General features: G+C 46.8%; 1 protein-coding gene across 1 annotated transcript; it reads right to left on the reverse strand.

Moving 5' to 3' along the window:
- Positions 1-3,762: 3,762 nt before the first annotated feature.
- LOC138815428 (carboxylesterase 4A-like) lies at positions 3,763-21,928 on the reverse strand. Its single transcript, XM_070004835.1, has 14 exons — positions 21,835-21,928; positions 17,224-17,425; positions 15,240-15,381; positions 15,017-15,150; positions 14,735-14,888; positions 12,122-12,226; positions 11,939-12,043; positions 11,790-11,828; positions 10,875-11,015; positions 10,253-10,333; positions 9,469-9,622; positions 7,248-7,379; positions 6,727-6,799; positions 3,763-4,376 (listed from the first exon to the last, which is right to left on the reverse strand). Exons 1-14 carry the CDS (start codon positions 21,890-21,892, stop codon positions 4,187-4,189), a joined length of 1,710 nt encoding a protein of 569 aa, XP_069860936.1. The 5' UTR covers positions 21,893-21,928; the 3' UTR covers positions 3,763-4,186.
- Positions 21,929-22,455: the final 527 nt, after the last annotated feature.

The raw sequence follows: 22,455 nt of genomic DNA on the forward strand, positions 1-22,455 counted from the left end.
TGCAGTGGAGGCACAGATCTGACCTACTGGGTTTTCAAAGCTTGGGTCTACCATGGCTAACGGCACGGAACTGTTCGCCGAGGAAGGACCCTGAGAAAGCCAACGACAGCGTCTCCGTCGCCGACCTGCGACTGGGGGGCCACCCGGCTCCATCGCGTCTACTGCCGCGGGGCGACGGATGACCGGCGCCGAGGCGCAGGCGGTCGGGGGTTCTGGCGTCCGGGCGCGGGGGGGGGGCGGGAAGCAGCCCACTGCCCTCGCCCCGCCCCCCCCATCCCCCAGCGGCGGCGGCGAGTTTGAGCGCCCGGCGCCCTTGCGTCCGCCTGGGCTCTGGCCGGGAGCCAGGCGGCGGGATCCATCACTGACTGCAGTTGGCTGGAGGCCGGACGGCGCGTCCCCCGGGGCTCCCCGGCAGCCGACGCAGTCGGCCAGGCAGGGAGGGCTGCGGCTGGCGGCGGGGGTCTGGGGCCGGCGGAGACGGCGGCCGCCGCACTGCGGGGGCTGCGGTCAGCGGAGCCCGCTGGAGGGGCCGCGTCTCCCGCACTAATTGGCTCTTCCCCAGCTGCCTCGGCTGGTAATGCTGTGCAGAGGGAGGTGGGGGAGGAGGGTTAGAGGGTGGTACGGGAGACTTGCAGGGTAGGGGGAGATCGGGGAGATATGGGGGGGAAATAGGGGAAAGAAGGGGAACCACTTCCGCAGCCCGGAGCCAGCCCGCCCCCCGGTGGGTGGCGGGGAGGTGCAGCGCGTGGGCGCGCAGTGCGGAACTTTGCACCTGTGCGCTTGCGTGGTCGCTTTGGTGCGGGCAGGACGAGGTAAACGGAAAGAAGCTACCGAAGTTTCCCAGGGGTCATCACCAAGATCCAATCATTTCTGAGGACCGTTCCATGGGTGGTCTTCGTGGGATGTGAGTGGGAGCAGGAAGACAAGGTGGAGGTAGTGGGGACCCTCCCCACCCCCTCATCCAGCTGTGCAGCCCTGGGAGGAACTAAGGGATGACACCTTCCTGAGTGAGTGGGGAGAGTACAGAGACTGGGAATTAGCTCTCTCCCTTCTATCCAGGGATTCTAGAGTTCTTCCTGCTGGAACGCTTGGGAAGACCCTAAGGTTTCCCAGAATACCCTGTGGTTCTCTTGTCTGCCACAGTTGGAGGGCAACAGTTGGACTTCCTCTGTTCCGGAAGAAGCTCCTTTCCAGAGACCCGCAAGAGAAAGTCCTCACAGGGCTGTTAAAGAAAAGATTATACATAGATGTTAAAGCTCAGGTAGATGGACTTTATTCAAAACCATTGAAATAAGCTTGGAGACGCTTGCAGTGGAGCTTTACCTTGGGGGAGGCTCAAATCCTTATCAACTATTTAAGGATACAGCATAGATTAGTAGGAATTTATAGCCAATGGCAGAGTGGGTCAGGAAACAAATTTACTAAGAGGAAACTCCAAGGGTAACCTTAGCCCATTTAACAGGAGTGTGTGTGTGTGTGTGTGTGTGTGTGTGTGTGTGTGTGTGTGTGTGTGTGTGTGTGTGTGTGTGTGTGTGTGTCTGTGTACTGGGGCTTGAACTCAGGGCCTTGGTGCTTGCTATCCCTTAGCTTTTTTTTTGCTCAGGGCTGGCACTTTTACTTGAGCCACAACTTCCATTTCCAGCTTTTTCTTTTTTGGGTCCAGTTGTGGGGCCTGAACTCTGGGCCTGGGCAGTGTCCCTCAGCAATTCAGCTCAAGGCTAGAGCTCTGCCAGTTGAGCCACAGCGCCACTTACGGTTTTTTTCTTTTTGCTTATGTGGTACTGAGGAATCGAACCCAGGGCCTCATGCATGCAAGGCAAGCACTCTACCTCATGCATGCAAGGCAAGCACTCTACCGCTGAGCCACCTTGCCAGCCCCTCATTTCCAGCTTTTTGATGCTCTATGAGTCTCATAGATTTTCCTGAACTATATCCTTAGATCTTAGGCTCCTGAGTAGTAAAGATGATAGGTATGAGCCACTAGCACCTGGCATTGTGTGTGTGTGTGTGTGTGTGTTTGTGTGTGTATGTGTGTGTGTATAGGTTGTAGAGCTTGAACTCTGGGCCTGGGCACTGTCCTTCAGCTCTTCAGCTCAAGGTGAGTGCTCTACCACTTGAGCCACAACACCACTTCTGGTTTTCTGGTGGTTCATTGGAGATAAGAGTTTCAGGGACTTTCCTGCCTGGGCTGGCTTGGAACTGCGATCATCAGATCTCAGCCTCCTGAGTAGCTAGGATTACAGGCATGAGCCACCAGTGCTTGGCCTGGCATTTTGTTTTTGAACCAACCAAAACCTTGAGTTCAAACTCCAGTACTTCCAAAAAGAAAAGACACATATGTGTAGCATGTGTCTCTTTACTTTTCCTCTTTTTTTTTCTTTCAATATTGGGGTTTGAACTCAGGGATTGGCATTTGTTAGATGGGCTTTATCACTTTAGCCATACTCCTATCCCTTTCTCCTTCTTATTCAGTTGTAGTGCTATACCATAGTGAATTTATGTAATTCTAATTACCTACCAAAAGCTTCTCCCCTTAAGCAGCATATGCAGATTAAATTTCTATACACCTACTACCTCACAATAGAATCTAAACCCCGGTATAAGTTTCAAAGAAACAAGTCACAGTCAAACCATAGTAGGAGAGAAATGAACCCTTGGAGGCGGTTCTGGGAGGAAGGAAGGTTACAAAGTGAGCCCTCCAGTCTCCTGCAGTCACTGGGGTGAATCAGGCCCAATAAGATCTTATTTCATGCATAAGTTACACTAGGATCGCCTTCCAGGGGGCTGAGTCCCAATCCCCTCACTCAGGTTTCTACTATAAGTAGAACATAGCCATTTGGTTGTCTTTGTCACGTGGTTAAAGTGGTTGGGTGGAGACAGTATGCTGGCTCTGTGTCCCTTGGGAGTGGAACTGCCCCATACAATCTCTGGGAGCCACCCTTCCTTAGAGAATGTTTAGATCTAGGTGGAGGTAGAAGATGAATCTGATGGACTTGGATCCAAATCTTGCTCTGCTACTATTAGCTTGTGATCTTAGGAAAGGCTTTTATGTCCTTAATTGTAAAGTAGGGATAATATGTTTACATGACAGAGCTGTGAGAGTCAGTTGCTTGTGCTGTGTGTGTGTGTGTGTGTGTGTGTGTGTGTGTGTGTGTGTGTGTGCACGTGCCAATTCTAGGGCTTGAACTCAGGGATGGTATTCCTCAGCTTATTTACTTAAAGCTGGTGCTCTATCACTGAACCACAGATCCACATCTGTTTTTGGTTAATTGGAGGTAAAAGTGTCATGGACTTTCCTATCTAGGCTGGCTTCAAACCACAATTCTCAGATCTCAGCCTCCTGGGTGATCCACTGGCACCCAGTTAAATTTCCTGGAGTAGGGAAGGAAGAAAAAGAAAGAAAGAGAAAAACCAAACAACAAATAAAACCTTTGGGACAGGCTAGGAGGGGCCCAGGTAGGGTTGCAGGCCAGGCAAGAGAATGAGGAATGAGGATGCAGGACTAAGACCTAAATGAATGGACAGTGAATGTGGCCTGTGGCTGTCCTGATGTTGGAGGTGAGGGACTGCATTGGAGATAATGAAGAGACAAGCCAAGTGTTTGCTGTACCTGCCCTTGACTGTGGCTCAGCAAAGCACAGTTCAGGTAGGAGCAAGCAGCGACACTCTACTCCCCCAATTGGGCTCCAATTAAGACACCATCCACTTCTTTCAAGCCATTATATACAGAAATTATGGGTTCAGTCACCATGTCTTTATTGAGGACCATCCCTGTGTTCAGGCTTTGGAGGGACCATGGGGTAAATGAGTATGGGTTAGGGAGAAGATCTTAAACTGTCAGAGCTTTGCCGTTTCTTAGAGCCTCAAGGCCAAATGGGAACAGGCATGAGGTTGAACAGGATAGATGGTAAATGATGAGCAGGTGCAATGAAACAGTGGCAGTCTGAGTAGACTTCCCATAAGAAGGTAATGGAAAGGCTTGGCCTAATCTAATACAGACGGAGATATAGGGATAGCATGGAATGTCAGGGTGACATAGTGCTAGTGCACGGTTTCAACAGACTCAAGCTATGGCATGGAGGCAAAGAGAGAGGTTTTGCAGGTTCTAGATTGGATAGGCAGGACTCTTGTCCCCAGATGTGTCCATGGTCAGTATCCCTGAGGCCTGGAGGGTGGGACAAGCTTTTCAGCTTCCTCCTGCTTTGCCTTTCTCAGAAATGTTTGTATGCCTCTCAGGATGAAGGTGTATCCTCTCCCAGAAGGCCATTTTCTTCTCCTTCAGCTTCATACCAACTTTTATAGTAAAATCCAGCTGCAGGTACTTTTCATCTTCATCAAAGGGTGGCCAGTAGGGCAGCTTTCCATCATTAGGGTTCCTGCTCCAGAGAGGGTCAAACAGGGAGAATTCATTTCACAACCGTCCACACTGCCCCTTCCTCTCATCTCTCATTTACTTTCCCCTTGGAGATTGAGGTCCAAGAAGGCATTGTGGAAATATTTAGGTAGATCTTTAAGAAATGGCAGGAAAGCCAGGCATAGTTGTATAATGAGGCTGAGGCAGGAGAATCATGAATTCTAGTCCAGCCTGGTTTACATAGTGGGGAAAGGAGAGAAGGAAGGAAGGAAAGGAGAGATTAGAAAGTGGTGTTGGAGGCTGGGGTGTGTGTGTGGGTGGTGGGCGGGAGGAGAGGATTCCAAGAAGAGGGAATAGCATATGCAATTTTTTGTTTTTGTTTTTGTGTTGGTACTAGATATTTTTACTCAAGGCTGGCACTCTACCACTTGAACCACAGTGCCACTTCTGGCTTTTTCTGTTTATGTGGTGCTGAAGAATTGAGCATATGGCTTTATGCATGCTTGGTAAGCACTCTACCACCAAGTCACATTCCCAGCCAAGTGTGGCACTTTTATCTCCAAAAACCACCAAAAATCTAGAAGTGGAGGTATAGCTCCACTATACACAGGGACAGTACAGGGTTAGATAAAAGCAGGTGTGTGTGTGTGTGTGTGTGTGTGTGTGTGTGTGTGTGTGTGTGTGTGTGTGTGTGTGTGTGTGTGTGTGTGTGTGTGTGTGTGTGTGTGTGTGTGTAGAGAATAGAAAGATGGAACCATTTTAGTTTTCTACACATGGATGCCCAAGACCAATTATTGAAGAGACTATTTTTTCTACTGTATATCTTCAGCTTTCTTATCAAATATCAGATAGCTGTAAAAGTATATGTGTTTATTTTTGGGTTTTCTAGTCTGTTCCATTGATCTTCAAGTCTACTTTTGTGCCAATACCAAGCTGTTTTTGTTATTATAATTCTGTAGTCTGGAATTGTGATACCATCTGCATTGCTTTTTTTTTTTCCTTAGAATTGCTATAGCTATTCGAGGTCTTTTGTTGTTCTTATGAATTTTTGGATTTTTTTTCTATCTCAGTAAGGAATGTCATTGGGATTTTGATGGGAAGTATATTAAATTGTAGGTCATTTTTGACAGTATGGCCCTTTTCACAATATTAAATTTATGTATCCATGAACATGGAAGGTCTTTCCATTCCTTATGTTGTCTTTGATTTCTTTCTTCAAGTTTTTATAGTTTTGCTATAAAGATCTTTTACTTCTTGGTTAGGTGTATTCTCAGATATTTTTTTCTGAGGCTATTGCAAATGAGTTGTTTTTCTGATTTCCCTCTTTGCTTGTACATTGTTGGTATACAGAAAGCCTACTGATTTTTGTGGGTTCTTTGCCAAAGTTACTGATCAGCTTTAGGGGCTTGGGGATGGAGTCTTTTGGGTCCTTTAGTATAAGATATAAGTAGATGTAAGATATATTTAGATATAAGATCGTGGGGATAGTTTTAACTTTTTTCCCTATAGAGAATGTAAAGAAATGTAAAGATTCTGAAGGGTCTTTTATGCCAGTGATGCCAGGCTGAGACTAGGACTTCATTCAGAAGTTACAGGAGCCACAAAGTTTGTTTTTTTTTAAGCATAAGAGTGACTTGGTCAGGGGGCTGGGAAGGTGGCTCAGTGGTAGAGCGCTTGCCTTGCATGCCTGAGGCCCTGGGTTCGATCCTCAGCACACATAAACAAAAAGAAAAAAGCCGGAAGTGGCGCTGTGGCTCAAGTGGTTGAGCTCTAGCCTTGAGCTGAAGAGCTGAGGGATAGCGTCCAGGCCCAGAGTTTAGGCCCCACGATCGGACCCCCCCCCCAAAAAAAAAGAGTGACTTGGTCAGATGATATTTCAGAAAGATCCCTCCAGTGTCACAGGAGGATGGAGAAGAAAAGGTGGGAGAAGGGAAATAGTCATAAAGTAGCCAAAGCTTAGTTCAGGTGTCACCTTTACCTGAAGCCTCCTTTGCTACCTAGCTGGTGTCATCTAAGACCAGTCTTCTCATGTTGCCTGATTTTTTTTTTTTTTTGCTAACATTATATTTTCATAGGGTGAGCTGGGGAAGGATGGATCACACATCACTGACATCTTTAAGTGTCAGTTCCAGTACTAAGGCATGGCACCCAAGGGAGCATCAGTAAGTGACTGTTGAATACTTGAGTGAAGAAAGAGTATGGGTTATGGGACAGAGAGGGACACATTCTAGAGACACTTAGGATCTCATGGCTGGAAAAGGCACTCTGGACAAACTGACTGTTCAGTTTCTGTGGGATACCAGGGTCAAATACCCAAAGCAGCCATCCTTCAGGTCCTGCTCTGCTCAGATGTGTCAGGAGGACAGACTCACCCTGTGCGGGCAAAATTGCCCCAGTATTTCATCATCCGGAGGCTAAGCGCTCTCTCTTCACTTGTAGATCGGCCTGGTGACAGAACAGGGTATGGCATTTAGGTCAGAGCAGGGATGCTGACCTTCAACTCTGCAGAAGACTTCCATTTAAGACTGCATCTCAGCCCAGTGCCAGTGGCTCATGCCTGTAATCCTAGCCACTCAGGAGGCTGAGATCTGAGGATTGGGGTTTGAAGTCAGCCCAGGCGGGAATGTCTGTGAGACTCTTACCTCCCAAAAGCTGAAAATGGAGCTGTGGCTCAAGTGGTAGAGTGCTAACAGCATTGAATGAGAAAGCAGGCCTCCAGTTCAAGTCCCAGGACCAGCTCACACACACACACAAAATGCATCTTAGACTAGGGACTGGCTCATTGGCTCCCTTGGACACCAAAGTGAGGGAAAGGACTAGAGATTGAGAGAGTTCTCTACATACAAGTGAGGAGATGGACCCCATCAGGGAGTGTCAGGTAATGTATTAGTACCTTTGGAGAAGGGACCTCCAAAGATGTAGTGGATCTCGTCCCCATGGTCTGCTCCATCCTTAAGAGGTTTGATAACTACTCTTGAGGGAACTTTGCGCTCGAATTCATACAGGTAAACAGGGAAGCCAGCATCTGTGAATGGGGATATGGAAGAAGGATGCAGAAAAAGCCCAATCTGTCCTTCCCATCCTCCACACGTTCCACCCACCTGCATCAAACCAAAGAACAAGCGTCAGCTTCAGAATCAAGGGCACTGATTTGAATTCTGCCTGCCTTCTTTATCACTCCTTAGTTCTGTGACCCTGGGCAAGTCACTCAACCACTCTGAGTTGCAGAGATACCTAATTTGCAGGATTATGACAGGAAATGAAAGCTTTCCTCTCCTCTCTTTTGAACTTTTCTTTTTTTGCTTTGGTTTTTATGCTGGTACTGGGGCTTAAATTCAGGACCTGGATGCAGTCCCTTAGCTTTTTTTGCTCAAGGCTGGTGCTTAAACTCAGGACCTGGATGCAGTCCCTTAGCTTTTTTTGCTCAAGGCTGGTTAATTAGAGATAAGCATCTCACACACTTTCCTACCCAGACTGGCTTTGAACTGCAATACCCAGAACTCAGCTTCCTGAGTTCTAGATTACAGATGTGAGCCACTGGCATGCAGTTGAATTTCCATTTTTGGTCTAGCATTTAAAGGTCCTTAGCACCTGCCCTCTCCAGTCCTCCTTTGACCTCCTACCAACATGCTCCTAGACCTTGGTCAGTTTGGCAGGATTTTCTGACAGTTGCCCCCATGTCTGTCTCTCAGTCAGGAAACTGCCACCGTAACTTTCTCCTCTAGGTTGACTGAGATTTTGCTCTTGTTCCTAAGGAATTGTCCCCTCTCTTTTCCTCTTGCATGATTGATGGCTCAGTGCCTCCTCTTTTTTGTTTTTGATTTTTTTTCCAGTCCTGGGGCTTAAGCTCAGGGCTTGGGTACTGTCCTTGAGCTTCAAGTGGTAGAGCTCTACCACTTGAACAACAGCACCACTTCTGCCTTTTTCTGTTTATGTGGTACTGAGGAATCAAACCCAGGGCTTCATGCATGTTAGGCAAACACTCTCCTACTAAGCCACATTTCCAGCCCTTGATTTTTTTTTATTTTGTTTTTATTTTTTATTTTTTTGGGTCCAGTTGTTGGGCTTGAACTCTGGGCCTGGGCGCTGTCCCTCAGGTCTTCAGCTCAAGGCTAGCGCTCTACCACTTGAGCCACTTCCTGCTTTTTTTTCTTTTTGCTTATGTTGTGCTAAGGAATCGAACCCAGGGCCTCAGGCATGCAAGGCAAGCACTCTACCACTGAGCCACCTTCCCAGCCCTTGATTTTTTTTTAGTATATAATTTTGTTATTATTAAAGTGTTGTACAGAGGAGTTAGCATCTTACAATTCAGGTAATGTGTATATTTCTCTTGGTTTTGATTTTTTTTTTTTTTTTTTGTCGGTCATTGGGGCTGAACTCTGGGCCTGGGCACTGCCCCTCATCTCTTTAGTGCAAGGCTAGCACTCTAACACTTGAGCTACAGCGCCACTTCCAGCTTTTTTTCTGCTTATGTGGTACTGAGGAATTGAACCCAGGGCCTCATGCATGGAAAGCAAGCACTCTACCACTGAACCAACATCCCAGCCCCTTGGTTTTGATTTTTTTTTTTTTTTGGTCGGTTGTGGGGCTTGAACTCTGGGCTTGGGCGCTGTCCCTGCGCTCTTCAGCTCAAGGCGAACATTCTACTGCTTGAGCCACAGCGCCGCTTCCGGTTTTCTAGTGGTTTATTGGAGATAAGAGTCTCACGGACTTTGCTGCCCGAGCTGGTTTTGAACCATGATCCTCAGATCTCAGCCTCTTGAGTAGCTAGGATTACAGGCGTGAGCCACCAGCTCCTGGCTGTTTTGACTGACTCTTACCTGTATTTTTGCTTCATGAGAACGATCTCCTATGACTCCGATTTTTTTGAGACAGGGTCTCCCTCTTGTGACTCACCTTCCTAAGTGCTGGGATTACAAGCATGAATCACTACTCTGGGCTTTTACTACCTCCTCTGTCATATTTTGGAATTCTACACCAGCTAGTCCAGAAGTGCAGAGATGGTTGGGGAGTGATTAGTAAGTCTTGCTGGAAAGTGGTCCAGCAGGCAAGCAGAGCAGCAAGAGAGTGAAGCAGATCAGTGGTTCATTCTTGGGGGGAGGGGTCCCTCATACCCCGGTGGTAGCGGGCAGTTCTCACTGTTGAGTCCATGAAGGTGGCATCTCCAGCTAAGTCTATCACGTGGCTTCTTGTCATCTTCCAGTCTTCTTTAGACATGTTACTCAGGTACTCATCCATCACGAGTGGAATCTGTTCCTTAGTGATATTCTAGGCCAGCAGACCAGACCCACCCTGAGCTCTCTCATGCCAGATGGGCCAGATGTGGGGATAGCAGAACCTTGGACTCAGCTTCACACCTCCCACCCACCCAGGAGTTTTGGGATAGGAAACCATCCCAGAAAGGTTTCTGGCTTTTGCTTTGTTTTGTTTTGTTTTTGTCAGCTGTGGGGCTTGTACTCAGGGCTTGGGCACTGTCCCTGAGCTTTTTTGCTCAAGGCTAGTGCTCTACCACTTTGAGCCATAGTTGTACTTTCTGTTTTCTGCTTATTAATTGGAGATAAGAGTCTCACAGACTTTTCTTGCTTGGGCTGGCTTTGAACCCCAATCCTCAGATCTCAGCTTCCTGAGTAGCTAGGGATTACAGGTGTAAGCCACCAACTCCTGGCTGTTTTGACTGACTCTTTCCCTTGTTTTTGCCTCATGAGAACGATCTCCCATGACTCTGAGAATGGCTTGGATAACTTGCCCATCAGCCACCCAGCTCCACACCAAACCCCTTTGGGGCCCACCAAGAAAGATACTATCTTTAGCGCTTGCAAAGAACAGTTACTAGATTAATAAACAGGGTAAGAGGTCAGTCCTATTCAACTGAGCCCCCCTACCAGCTGGGCCACTCACCAATATGGTGCTGGTCTTCTCGAATACCTTGATGAGAGCATCTCTTCTCATTACATGCTTTTGTAGTGGAAACTTCATTATCTGCTCAAAGACAAGATCCTGAGTGTGGCTAGGCCTGAAGGTTTACCCATATAAATGGAGATCTTTCAGATAGAGTTCATGGATGCAGGAAAGGCCTGTGACCTTTCCCTGCCCTTCTGCTCCCTTTTATCACTGCCACCTGGTCCAGAGGAGAAGAATGGAATGGTAGTGGGGGTGGTGGGGGTCATACTGAGCAGGGACGTCCTCCCTGGAGTGAAGAGGGCTCCAAGATTTGTAGTTACCTGGAGGCTTAGGGATAGACATCATAACCCATCTAAAATATGACTTGGGGATTTGGAACCCTCAAACTCCCAAGAGGCCATACTTCTCCCTGTCTCTCCCTCCCCCCACTCCTCCCCCCTCCCCCATCCCCCCCCCCCCCAACCATTCCTAGCTAGCTCTCCCAAAACAGAGAACCAAGGAGATTCTTAAGTACTTGTGTATCCTCAGAGCGGCTAAGGTGATCTGACAGGTACTCAATACTGCCCAATAGAAACTCTATGCTACCTCACTATGGTAGCTACCCTTCCCTGTCACTTACATAAGGCAAGACCCATTCAAACTCATGGTTGTTGACACCTAGAAGATAAGGGATAGGTAAAAACTTCCCCAAGGCCAGGAGTGCTGCAGGGTCATCTGGGAGCACCACACCATCCACCACTGGGCTCGGAAACCATATGATCTGCAAGGTCAAGGGTATTTTCAGTCAGTTATTCCACATGTCCTCACAGAGTCCCCTTGTCCTTGAATGTTTGGCTCAACAGGTCCTCCCTCTGATGGCTGCATTAGCCTAGACTCCTGGGCAAAAATAATTCACCTTTGAGAAGGTGAATGTGGGAGGGGACCAGGACAGATAAGAATCCACTCTTTACACTTGGAATGCTTGCTGTATGTATCCGTGGCCCATTTCATGTCTCTTGACAATTTTTATAAAATGTCACTTCAATGAGGCATGCCTGAACTATATTTATTCTGTTGAAATCTTATCCCTCCTCCCTCTCCTGACATCCCTTACCATCTCCTTTAATTGATGCTCACCACCTTCTTAAAGAGGTGAATTATTTATTTGTAGAGCTCATTGTCTTCCCCATTGGAGCATCACTTCAACTAGGGAAGGGATCTTGGCCTAACCAATTTGTTGAGTTATCTTGAGTGGCTTGCACACAGAAGATAGTCAATAAAAACTGAGCTGGGTGCTGGTGACTCATACCTGTAAATCCTAACTATTCAGGAAGTTGGATCTGTGGATTTCAGTCTGAAGCCAGCCTGAGCAGGAAAGTTTTTGAGACTGTTACCTCCAGTTAACCACCAAAGAGCCTAAGTGAAGCTGTGGCCCAAGTGGTAGAGCACTAGCCTTGAATGAAAAAGCTGAAGGACAGCACCCAGGCCCTGAGTTCAAGCCTGAGTCCTGGCAGAAAAGAACAACAAAAAAAATTGCAGAATGTGGCCTGCTTACCTCTTGTGGGTCTTTCTGAGAGTTCATATTTAAGAATTTCTGTCAGGGAGAGAAGAGGATCAGAGAAAGTCTTGTTTGTGACATAGGTCCAGTTAAGAAAGGCCTCAGCTAGCAGACAGCAGGTCAAGCAACTGGAATGTTTTACATACCATCCTCCTGGCCACACGCCTCATCTTGGCCTCTGATAGGGCTCTCAGACACTCTATCATGATCCTTGTGCTGTTGTGGGTGCAGCCAGCATAGTGTGCAACTTTCTGTAGAAAGAAGGGGTACTCAGGGTTGCTTTCATCTTTCCCCTTCTTGCTAAGGCCTGGGGGAGAAGAGATACCCACCTTGGCCACCTTCAGTGGGTCACGAGTGATGAAAATTGAGATCAGTGCTGTACCACTCTGGGAAATGGCCTGGTGGAAGAGACCCCGGGCTAGGGGTGACATCATCTATATGGGTAGGAGCAAGGCACTCATGAGATACAGAAATAGGGCCTCTTGGGATATTCTAAGTGCCAGTCTGGCCATTGCTGAGCAACTTCACGGGGTGATGACCAGCTGGTAGGAAGCAGGAGTGTTGGGTTGGAGTCCAGGAACCTAAAGTCAACATCTTCCTGCAGCTGATCTATGCGGTAGGTCCTAGGGCTCCCAGAGGAAGCTGGGAATTGTGGAAGGGGATCTGCTGGTAGAGGGAAGGAATCTTCTTCTGCTTTATAATGGTTGAATAGCCCCATTATTCTTACAATCCTGATACTGACATTCTTAGCCTCTCTCAATGTTTGGGGAACAGCCATATTCTGGGCTTGCTATCCTGTTTCTTCATATCTTAGAACTTATATGCCCCAAACCTACTCCAGCAAACCTTTATCTTTTGGCATCATTCTTCCTCTCTCCACGACCCCCGCCCCCACCAGTCCTAGGGACCTTCTCTACTTCCTCTGTTCACTCTGACATCCCAGTCTTGTCCATTTAGCCTCATGCATTATTGCATTATTGTATTATTCTGCAATCATCCTCTACTCTCCATCCTTCCAGTTTCTGCTTCGGAACTAGCCTCCATCATATCCTCTGGCCTAGCCATTCTCTCAGGAGTTGGTTTGAGTCTGTTCTCAGTTCTTTTCTCTCTCTTTTTTTTTTTTTTTTTTTTGGGTCCAGTCATGGGGCCTGAACTCTGGGCCTGGGTGCTGTCCCTCAGCTCTTCAGCTCAAGGCTAGCACTCTACCACTTGAGCCACAGCGCCACTTTCGGCTTTTTTCTTTTTGCTTATGTGGTGCTGAGGAATCGAACCCAGGGCCTCGAGCATGCAAGGCAAGCGCTCTACCACTGAGCCACCTTCCCAGCCCCAAAATCAAGATTTTTTTTTTTTTTTTTTTGTCGGCCGTGGGGCTTGAACTCTGGGCCTGGGCGTTGTCCCTTAGCTCTTCAGCTCAAGGCGAGCGCTCTACCACTTGAGCTACAGCGCCACTTCCTGTTCTCAGTTCTTTTTAGCTTAGTCCCATCCATGAAACAGACTGAGCTACACTCCCTACATGCACATCTGCTGGAATCACTTCCTTGCTTAAAATATTGTTCTTGTTCTCCAGTGCATACTGGATAAAGTTGCTTTTTTGCTTTTTTTTGCTGGTCATGGGGCTTGAACTGTGGGCCTGGGTGCTGTCTCTGAACTCTTCAGCTCAAAGTGAGCACTCTACCACTTGAGCCACAGCACCACTTTGGGTTTTCTGGTGGTTAATTGGAGATAAGAGTCTCCCAGACTTTCCTGTTCTGGCTGGCTTTGAACCATGATCCTCAGATCTCAGCCTCCTGTAGCTAGGATTACAGGCGTGAGCCACCGGTGCCCGGCTGCTTCATTAAAAGAAAATGAAATAGTTGCACAAAGGAGTTGCCATTCAATGAAGTAGTTTATGAATATGCATCTTAATCAATGTTACCCCTTTCCTCATTCCTCCCTACTTGTTTCAATTTTTTTTTAGGCCTCAATTTCTTCAGCTGTAGAATGGGGAAAGTATTTATACACAGGGTGCTTAGAAGATTCCTTTTTTTTTTTTTTGCCAGTCCTGGGGCTTGAACTCAGGTCCTGGGCACTGTCTCTGAGCTTCTTTTGCTCAAGGCTATACTCGACCACTTTAGCCACAGCACCGCTTCTGGCTTTTTCTGTTTATGTGGTACTGAGGAATTGAACCCAGGGCTCCATGCATGCTAGGCAAGCACTCTACTATTAAGCCACCTTCCCAGCCCTTTTAGAAGATTCATGACATACAGAAAGAACTCAGGTATTTGGGTATCATGGTGGCCTCCAAGGCTAGGTAGGATGTAGTCCCTGCTCACTTTCTAGGCCATGTGTCCCTCTAGTGTACCTTCTAGGGGTGTATAATAAGGCCAATGAAATCATGTGGTCTGGTCCTTCCAAAGCAAACCATAGGGGGGACTTGTCCTCACTACCTTCCTCCCTCCCCCTTCCCCCGCCTTCCAGCAACATAAAGATCAATACCAGAAAACATTACAGCCCAAATGGCCCTTAGCAGAAAAAGATTCCCACTCTTCTTACGGACACATAGTCCCTTAAGAGAGTCAGGGCCAAAGCTGTGTCTCTAACCTAGTCCTTGACTTTCAGGTATAGTTTATGGCCCCAGCCATGAACGGTGGGTTCTGCTCAGGGCACAAAATTCTGGGGAAGGTGGAAAGGGAGGCACCCACTAAGAAGATCTTAAGCCTCTACTTTGTCCTCCTTGGAGCTTAGTTTCATTGTCAGTACTATGCCTAGACCCGGCACCTTTGGCTGTAAAGAACAGTGACCTTGGCAGGAATGGTAGTTGCCTTGATTGGGGATAGGGTAGGTCTGTGGACAGGAATGTTTATGTACTTGTGGATTTGTACATAGGCTAGTGCAGCTAGGAATTCAGTTGTGGGAACAGGCAGGCCTGTGTCCATGCTGGTCCATCCTGGCATCGTACTCACCAGTGCTGAGATGCACATGGCCCCCGATGACTGGCCAAACAGCGTCACTTTATCCGGGTCTCCACCAAAGGCCTTGATGTTCTCTTGTACCCAACGCAAAACTGCTATCTGGTCCAGCATTGCCCAGTTCCCTCGGGCCTGGCTGTCGCCGGTGCTAGGATTCATAGTTAGGGTCCCAAGTTTCAACGTTGGGAGACAGGGTGCTCCTGATCCACCCAAGTTTACCCCCTCTGAGACCCAGTTCCAGAGGAACCTTCTCCCCTGGCCCCCAGCCACACCCACCTTAAGTAGCCCAGGATGCCCAGTCTGTTCTGCAGAACCACTACCACCACTTTTTCACGGACAGCCAGCTGTGAGCCCTCGTAGGTGGACGCAGCACCCATGACGAAGGCGCCTCCTGGGAACCACACCATCACCTGGGTGAGGGAAGGCTGATGAGTCCTGAGTGGGACTGTGGGGTGTGCAAAGTGGGACGCCACAATTTCATGGAAGACAATGTACTCACTGGCAGCAGAGGGTCCCCCGGTGTGTGCACTGGTGCATACACGTTCATGTACAGGCAATCTTCACTGAAGCGCAGCCATTGGTATATTTTCCTCGAGTTTAGGTACATGGAAGTTATCTGTCCCAATATCTCTTGCGGGCACCTGCAGGCACCGTGTGAATTTGAACGCAGCAACGGCGATGGAGGCAGAGAGAATGGTTTCAGCACAGGGTCCCCAGAAGATAGATAGAACCCAAAGCAAAATCCAGCCAGGCTCTCTGTGTGCATGAGTGTGTTCCAGGATCCCTTCCACCAGCCTTGGGATCCAGGAGAGGGAGGCAGGCAGATAGGCCTTCCCACAATCCATCTCTCTTGCTTTATGTCTTGCCCCTGGTTAAACCTTTGCTAAAGTCTGTCTGGGAAGATTCTCTGCTCTTATTGGTGACTGTTGAAAAGTTGAAACCTGGGTGCCTTGGACATTCCCCTGTCTCTCATGCTCATTCTCCCCTAAAGTCTCCTCAACATCTCTAGAACATGTCCCTTTCCTTCTGTTGCCCATGAATGTGCATGTAACTGCTTGCCTCCCACCTCTAGCCTTTTGCCCTGCCCAAGCAAACTCCTTCTCCTAGGTAGAGCCAATTCAAGTGGTTTCTGCTCTGCTTGGCACTTCTCTCTTTTTCTGCCCTCCCCTGAGATCTGTCCACTTGACTATAGTGTTGGTTGCAGTTACTTCATTGGTTGTCCAAGCATTCCCTCAAGTAGCATTGGTTCATCTGGGTTGGCGCTCAGCCCAGTACCCAGCACCATATCTTCTTTAGGGGTATTCCCAGATTTGGGCCATCTGGTCACTTCGTTTTTTCTTCCTGCTGGCCCAGCCTGTAGGGTAGATGTTTTTCTAAGGTGGGGGGATAAACTCATTTGATTGCATGCAGGAAATTCTGACACACTGTTTCTCTTCTCCTTTCTGTTGCTCTAGCTAGGCAGGCTTATGCCTCTGGGAGCACCAGAGTATCACCTGCCTCCTTCCTCAGTCTCCAGCACATTTAAATCTACCTTGTCCAAACCTATCCCCTGCTACTCAACTGTCTTACTTTTATTTCCCCAAGATTAAGGGTTTCAACTAGTTGTCTTCAGTCCATCCTGCCAACTCTATCCAAGGTCGCCAGTAGGCTGATCAGTGTAGATTGTCTTTGGTATTTGTTTGACACTTTCTCAATCACCCACTTCCATGCTCAAATCCAGGGCTTGGACATGCCCTCGGTAATGCCTCCCAGTTTCCTTCTCTTGACTTCTCGGCAATAGCTAATGTAGGTGTTAGGGTAGTATCTAGTTAACCACACCAGCCTCTCACCAGAAAAGTCAGGGCTCTTATTGCCAAGAACTGGGCTTATGCACAGCTAAAGCTTCTGTTCCCGTCTACCACACTAGTTACTCTTGGCATGGTTAAGTCCTGGAAAGTGGATTACTCAATGTTCTGAATGAACAGTAAATACACTTGTTCTGGATAAACTGTTAAGCTCATTGCTTCAAAGGACAGTCTCAGACTTGCTGCATGACTGAAGCTTGAGCCTGGCTGACTGGGATGGGAAGATATGGGGACTCCAAAAGTGGAACTGAGCCTGTGCTTTCCTTATCTAGGTTGGAGCTCCCTCCTCAGGGAAGTGCTGGCAGTGCCATGCAGTATTAAGGGGATGGGTTGTGTGTGAGCACTGCTTCTTAGACACATTTAGAAAATTAAGTTCCCCAGCAGGTCCTGGGCACAACAAATGATCACTTCCCTTTTGCTTAGCACTCTCCCATGAGAAGCCAAGAGCAGTGCTCTAAATACTATTTGGTCTAATCAACTTCATTATACAGGTTTGGAAACTGAGGCCCATGAGGATACCCAAGTCATCCTGCCTGTGATTGTATAGTATGTTCTCAATGAATTGTTCAAAGCACTACCAAGCAGCAAGCACCAGCCCATCACCCTCCTCAAGTCTGCCCACTTCCCTCTGGCTCTTACGCAGGTGGGTAGGTGGTAGCTCTCCTGATTCCTTTCCAGGGCTCCAACGGCTCAGGAGGAGCAAACCTACGGGCACCCACAGGAGGTTTGGCAAAGGGAACTCCGAGGTAGACATGGATAGGTGTCTTCCCTACATGCATCTGTTTTCCATGGAGGGTCCCATATTTCGTGACCACTATAGGCTTCTTAGTGTGCAAAGTGCCTATGAAAAGAATAGAGAAAGGTCACCTTGGTTAAGCCAGTTATCAGTCATAGATGATACTGCTGATTCCCTCCCTCTCTCCCTCCCTCCTTCCCTTCCTCCTTCCCTTCCTTTTTTTTTTTTGCCAGTCCTGGGGCTTGGACTCAGGGCCTACGCACTGTCTCTCCCTCCCACCTTTTTCTGTTGGTCCTGGGGCTTGAAATCCAGGCCTGGGCACTATCCCTGAGCGTTTTTTTTGCTCAAACCTAGCTAGTGCTCTACCACTTAAGCACAGAAACATTACTGCTTTTTTTGGTGGTTAATTGGAGATACCAGTCTCACAGACTTTTCTACCTGGGCTGACTTTGTACTGAGATCCTCAGCTAGGATTACAGGCATGAGCTACCAGTGCTTGGCTCTAAGCTTCTTTTTGTTTAAATGTAGTGTTCTACCACTTGAGCCACAGCTCTACTTCTGGCCTTTTTTTTTTTTTTTGGTGGGTAATTGGAGATCAGAGTCTCACAGATTTTCCTGCCTGGGCTGGCTTCAAACTGTGTTCTCAGCTGCCTGAGTAGCTAGGATTACAGCCACTGGCTCCTGGCAGGGCTTGTTTTTCCTCCTTGGTTTCCCAAGCACCTGGGTTTATAGGCACATGTCACCATGCCTGACTTGCTATTGAATTTTGGAGCAGCATTTGGAGTTAGTATACATACTTTTTGCTCCTAGCTGTAGATAGCACAAAATACCTCCACACCCTCACATCTCTCTAATATAAGTAATATCTGGCCACAGAAGAGTGACTGAAATGTTAGCACTTTAGACATCGAGGTATTTCAGCAGGGCAAGGGGCCATCTCAAGCCTCCTCCGTGTATGCAGCTCTTTGCAGTTTACAAAGCTCTTTTCCACAGGCTTTACTGGCCTTGAGAATAGCAGAGGAAGGCCCCTAGACCCTAAGAGGGGGCATAGAACACAGCTAGGAGGCTCTGCTATATCATATTATATACCCAAAACCTGATGGAGAAAACTGTTCTATACAAATGTAGAAACAGAAGCTCAGAAGAGCCAGGCATGATGGCATGTGCCTGTAATCTCAGCATTTGGGAATCAAGGCAGGAGGACTGCAAGTTCAAGGCCAGCCCTTGATAGCTAGACCCTATTACAGAAGCTCAAAGGAGTGGATAACTCACCCAAAGTCACCCTGAGAATCTCAAATCTGCTCTAAAGCATGGTGTTTTGTCATTCCCTAGCCTCTATGGGGTTCCTAACCATGTGGTTTTCTAGACCTTATGAGTCCTTATCCCTTAATCTGCCCCTCAGAGGTAATATGAGGTGCTTATTAAACAATATTTACTCTTACTAGCTGTCATATAGTCTAATAAGAGCCTGGAGTTACAGATGCCACCAGAAAAAATTTTAAAAATTATGGAAGTAGAGGTGTAGCTTAAGTGGTAGAAGGTCAGCCTTGAGCAAAAAAGCCTAGTGACAATAAAAACTTCTGAGGCTCCCACTACCATCACAAAAAGGGGAAAATTCTGCTAGGTGTTGGTGGCTCACATCTGTAATCCTAGCTCTGAGTATCATAGTTCAAAGCCAGCCCAGGCAAACAAGTCCATGAGACTTTATGGAAGTGGTGCTGTGGCTCAAATGGTATAAAATGTTAGCCTTGAGCAAAATTAAAGGGACAGCATCTAAGTACTGGTGCACGTGCACGCACTTGCATGTTCACACTCACACACACTCACACACACACACATCATGGCCACCAATTCTGATGGACATACAATGAAAAGGGCATTCACATGTACTGTTGGTAGAAGGTGAATTAATACAATACCTTGAGATAGTAATTTACCAAAATGTACAAAGAGTCATTAAATAGTTACCTACTTTCCTTCAGAAATTTCACTTCTGGATCCTTTTTCCATGAAAGCAGAAACATTAAAATAAAGACAATTCTACATCTGAATGATACTGGAAATACATTTATATCTGGTGACCAAGTAAAGTAATATAACTATTATACATTATAAATTGCCTTCAATAAGAATCTCAGTAATGTGGATCAAGTGGTAAAATGCCATCCACTCAGCCAGCAAGCAAACAAGTGTGAGACCATGAGTTCAAACTCCAGTATGCAAAATAAACAAACAGAAAAACACCCATGTGTTTATATTGGCACAAGTAATAGAGGTCAGTATGGTAGTTATTTTGAAGGTATTGATGGCAGAGTGACACATTTTGAGAATGTTTTAGATATTGATCTGAATTGTAGTTATATATGGGTATAATCTAATATAATTAATAAAATAGTACATTAAAGACACTGTATATATTTTACCCCTCAATAAACTTTTTTTCTTTTTCAGTCAGAAACCTTAGGAGATGTTCCTAAGCTCCTTTAGCTTAACACCAGAACTCTACACTTCTGGATTTTTCTTTTTTTTTTTTTTTTTTTTTTTTTTTGTCGGTCGTGGGGCTTGAACTCTGGGCCTGGACGCTGTCCCTCAGCTCTTCAGCTCAAGGCGAGCGCTCTACCACTTGAGCTACAGCGCCACTTCCGGTTTTCTGGTGGTTTATTGGAGATAGGAGTCTCACAGTCTCTCCTGCCCGGGCTGGCTTTGAACCGCGATCCTCAGATCTCAGCCTCCTGAGTAGCTAGGATTACAGGCGTGAGCCACCGGCGCCCGGCTGGATTTTTCTTATTAGATGGAGATAAGAGTGTCACTGACTTTCCTGCCCAGGCTGGCTTTGAACTGTGATCCTCAGAGGTCAGCCTCCTGAATGGCTAAGATTACAGGCCTGAGCCATCAGCACCTGGCATAATAAACTTTGTTGTTGGTGTTGTTGTTGTTGGTTGTGAGGCCTGAACTCTGGGCCTGGGTGCTGTCCCTCAGCTCTTCAGCTCAAGGCTAGCGCTCTACCACTTGAGCCATAGCTCTACTTCTGGCTTTTTCTGCTTATGTGGTGCTGAGGAATTGAACCCAGGACCTCATGCATACAAGGCAAGCACTCTTCCACTGAGCCACCTTCCCAGCCCCTCAATAAACTTTTTTTTGAAGCCAGGACTTGTACCTATATGGCAAGTTCTCTACCACTTGAGCTCTACTCCTCATCTCAACAAACTTTTGTTAATGTGTTATATTATTTTCACATTATAAAGTATAATATTAATTTTTATTGTGTATGTCAGTACTGGGCCTTGAATTCAGGGCCTGGGCACTGTCCTTAGTTTTTCAGTAAAGATTAGTACTCCACCACTATTAATTGGAGATAACAGTCTCATGGGCTTTCTTGCCTAAGCCGGCTTTGAACTGCAGTCCTCAGATCTCAGCTTCAGAGTAGCTAGGGTTATAAGCTTGGGCCACTGGCACCCATCTGTAATACCAATTTTTTTAATTTAGAGAATACTTTATTAGTTTCTGTAATCAAACCCACGTAGATAAGACCTTACATATTTAATACAGTGCGTTTACCCCTGTACAAATGGAAAAAAAATTAAGTTTAGCATTTCTAGACCAATATGGCTATTAGTTTCTGTACAACGCCAACTCAACACGGTAAACTGTGATACTTTTTCCAAAGTTGACAGCACAGCTAAAGTTTCCAAAATTTCAAATTATATATATGCATATATATTTATATTTATATAAAAAGACCAATAATAGCAGTATGTTATGCATCAATAGCAGCAACAGCTTTTCCAGGTTCTGCAGTCATCTGAACAAAATTAGACATCCAGCACATCCATTAATAAAAAGAAAAATAAAGATAAAAAACAAAACTCAGAAAAATGCGAAGTTCTGTTACTGTTGTGGTACCTGGCACCATTTTTTTTTTCTTAACTTCTCAATCATCATCTGGAAAGAAAACATTCTTGAGTAACATCATTAAAAACAGCTCTGATAAAGCACAGTCACTACTACATATCATAAAGCAGGCACAAGGTATTTATATTCACAGAGGGATGATACAGTACTGTCCTACTGTAATACCAATTTTTAAAAGAAAGACAAGCCTGGGTGCCTGTAGGATTATTCTCCATAGTAGCTAGAATGCTTTGGTTTTGGGCAAAAACATGAGATCATATATAAAAAACGTAATTAAAAGTGACTGAAATGGTAGAGAACTTGTCTAGAAAGCATGAGACCCTGTTAAATTCCTGGTACCATCAAAGGGAGAGGGGAAGACTGGAGAGAAAAAAGCAGAGTTCAAGTGCTAAAGAGGTTTATGTAGGAGAGACAGAGGCAGGTCCTGGAAAGCAAGGAATAGACTCTTTTCTTTACAGAGCATCCTTGAGACTCAGAAGAGCCAGTGGACTTGTTCAGACTTCCAGCTGGTAGTAGATTAGTGCCTTGAACTCTGCTCTCCATTTGCCCACACCTTGTCTATGTGTCCTTGTTGCACTGTCAGGAAGGGTTGATGGTCTTACCTTGGGCTGTCTGTAGAGCCAGACAGATGGTTAGGCTCAAATCTAGAATCCATCTCATGTTCTGGCCAGCGTCTGCCACAGGCCGGGGTGATGTCAGCACCTAGAGAGTTAGACAGTGGCAGTGATTGTTGTGTTCTTCTTTTATCTTCTCAGCTCCTGTCAGCAGGTACTAGGGCTGGAGGAGTTAGGCCCACATCCTGACCAGCCCACAGCCATGTCTCTGCCTTGGGGCGACAGGTCTTTGCTTTGGAGTCACAGCTCAAAGGAAAGAGTTTTGACTCTTCAACCCAACTAGCCTGCCTATAATCCCTGCCCGGTTTGTTCACTTGAAGATGGCTTAAAGTTTGATAAATGCAAATCAAACTCTGAGCACCCAGTAGGAACAGAATGCCCACTTCCTTGGCCCCTCAGCCCCAGGTTTCCTCTCTGTGGACTTCCTTGTCCCCTCTGCTTTGTTGAACCTCTGCCACAGGCCTCCCTGCCCTGATTCAACCATTGGGAAAAGAAGTCAGGTGAGAGTGTAAAGGCCTGAGTTTAAGTTCTGGTACCAGCACACACACACACACACACACACACACACACACACACACACACACACACTTAGAGAAAACCTTAGTAGGC

Source organism: Dipodomys merriami, unplaced genomic scaffold (genome assembly GCF_024711535.1).
Source record: "Dipodomys merriami isolate MVZ:Mamm:240054 unplaced genomic scaffold, mDipMer1.0.p SCAF_64, whole genome shotgun sequence".
NCBI classification, from domain to species: Eukaryota; Metazoa; Chordata; class Mammalia; order Rodentia; family Heteromyidae; genus Dipodomys; species Dipodomys merriami.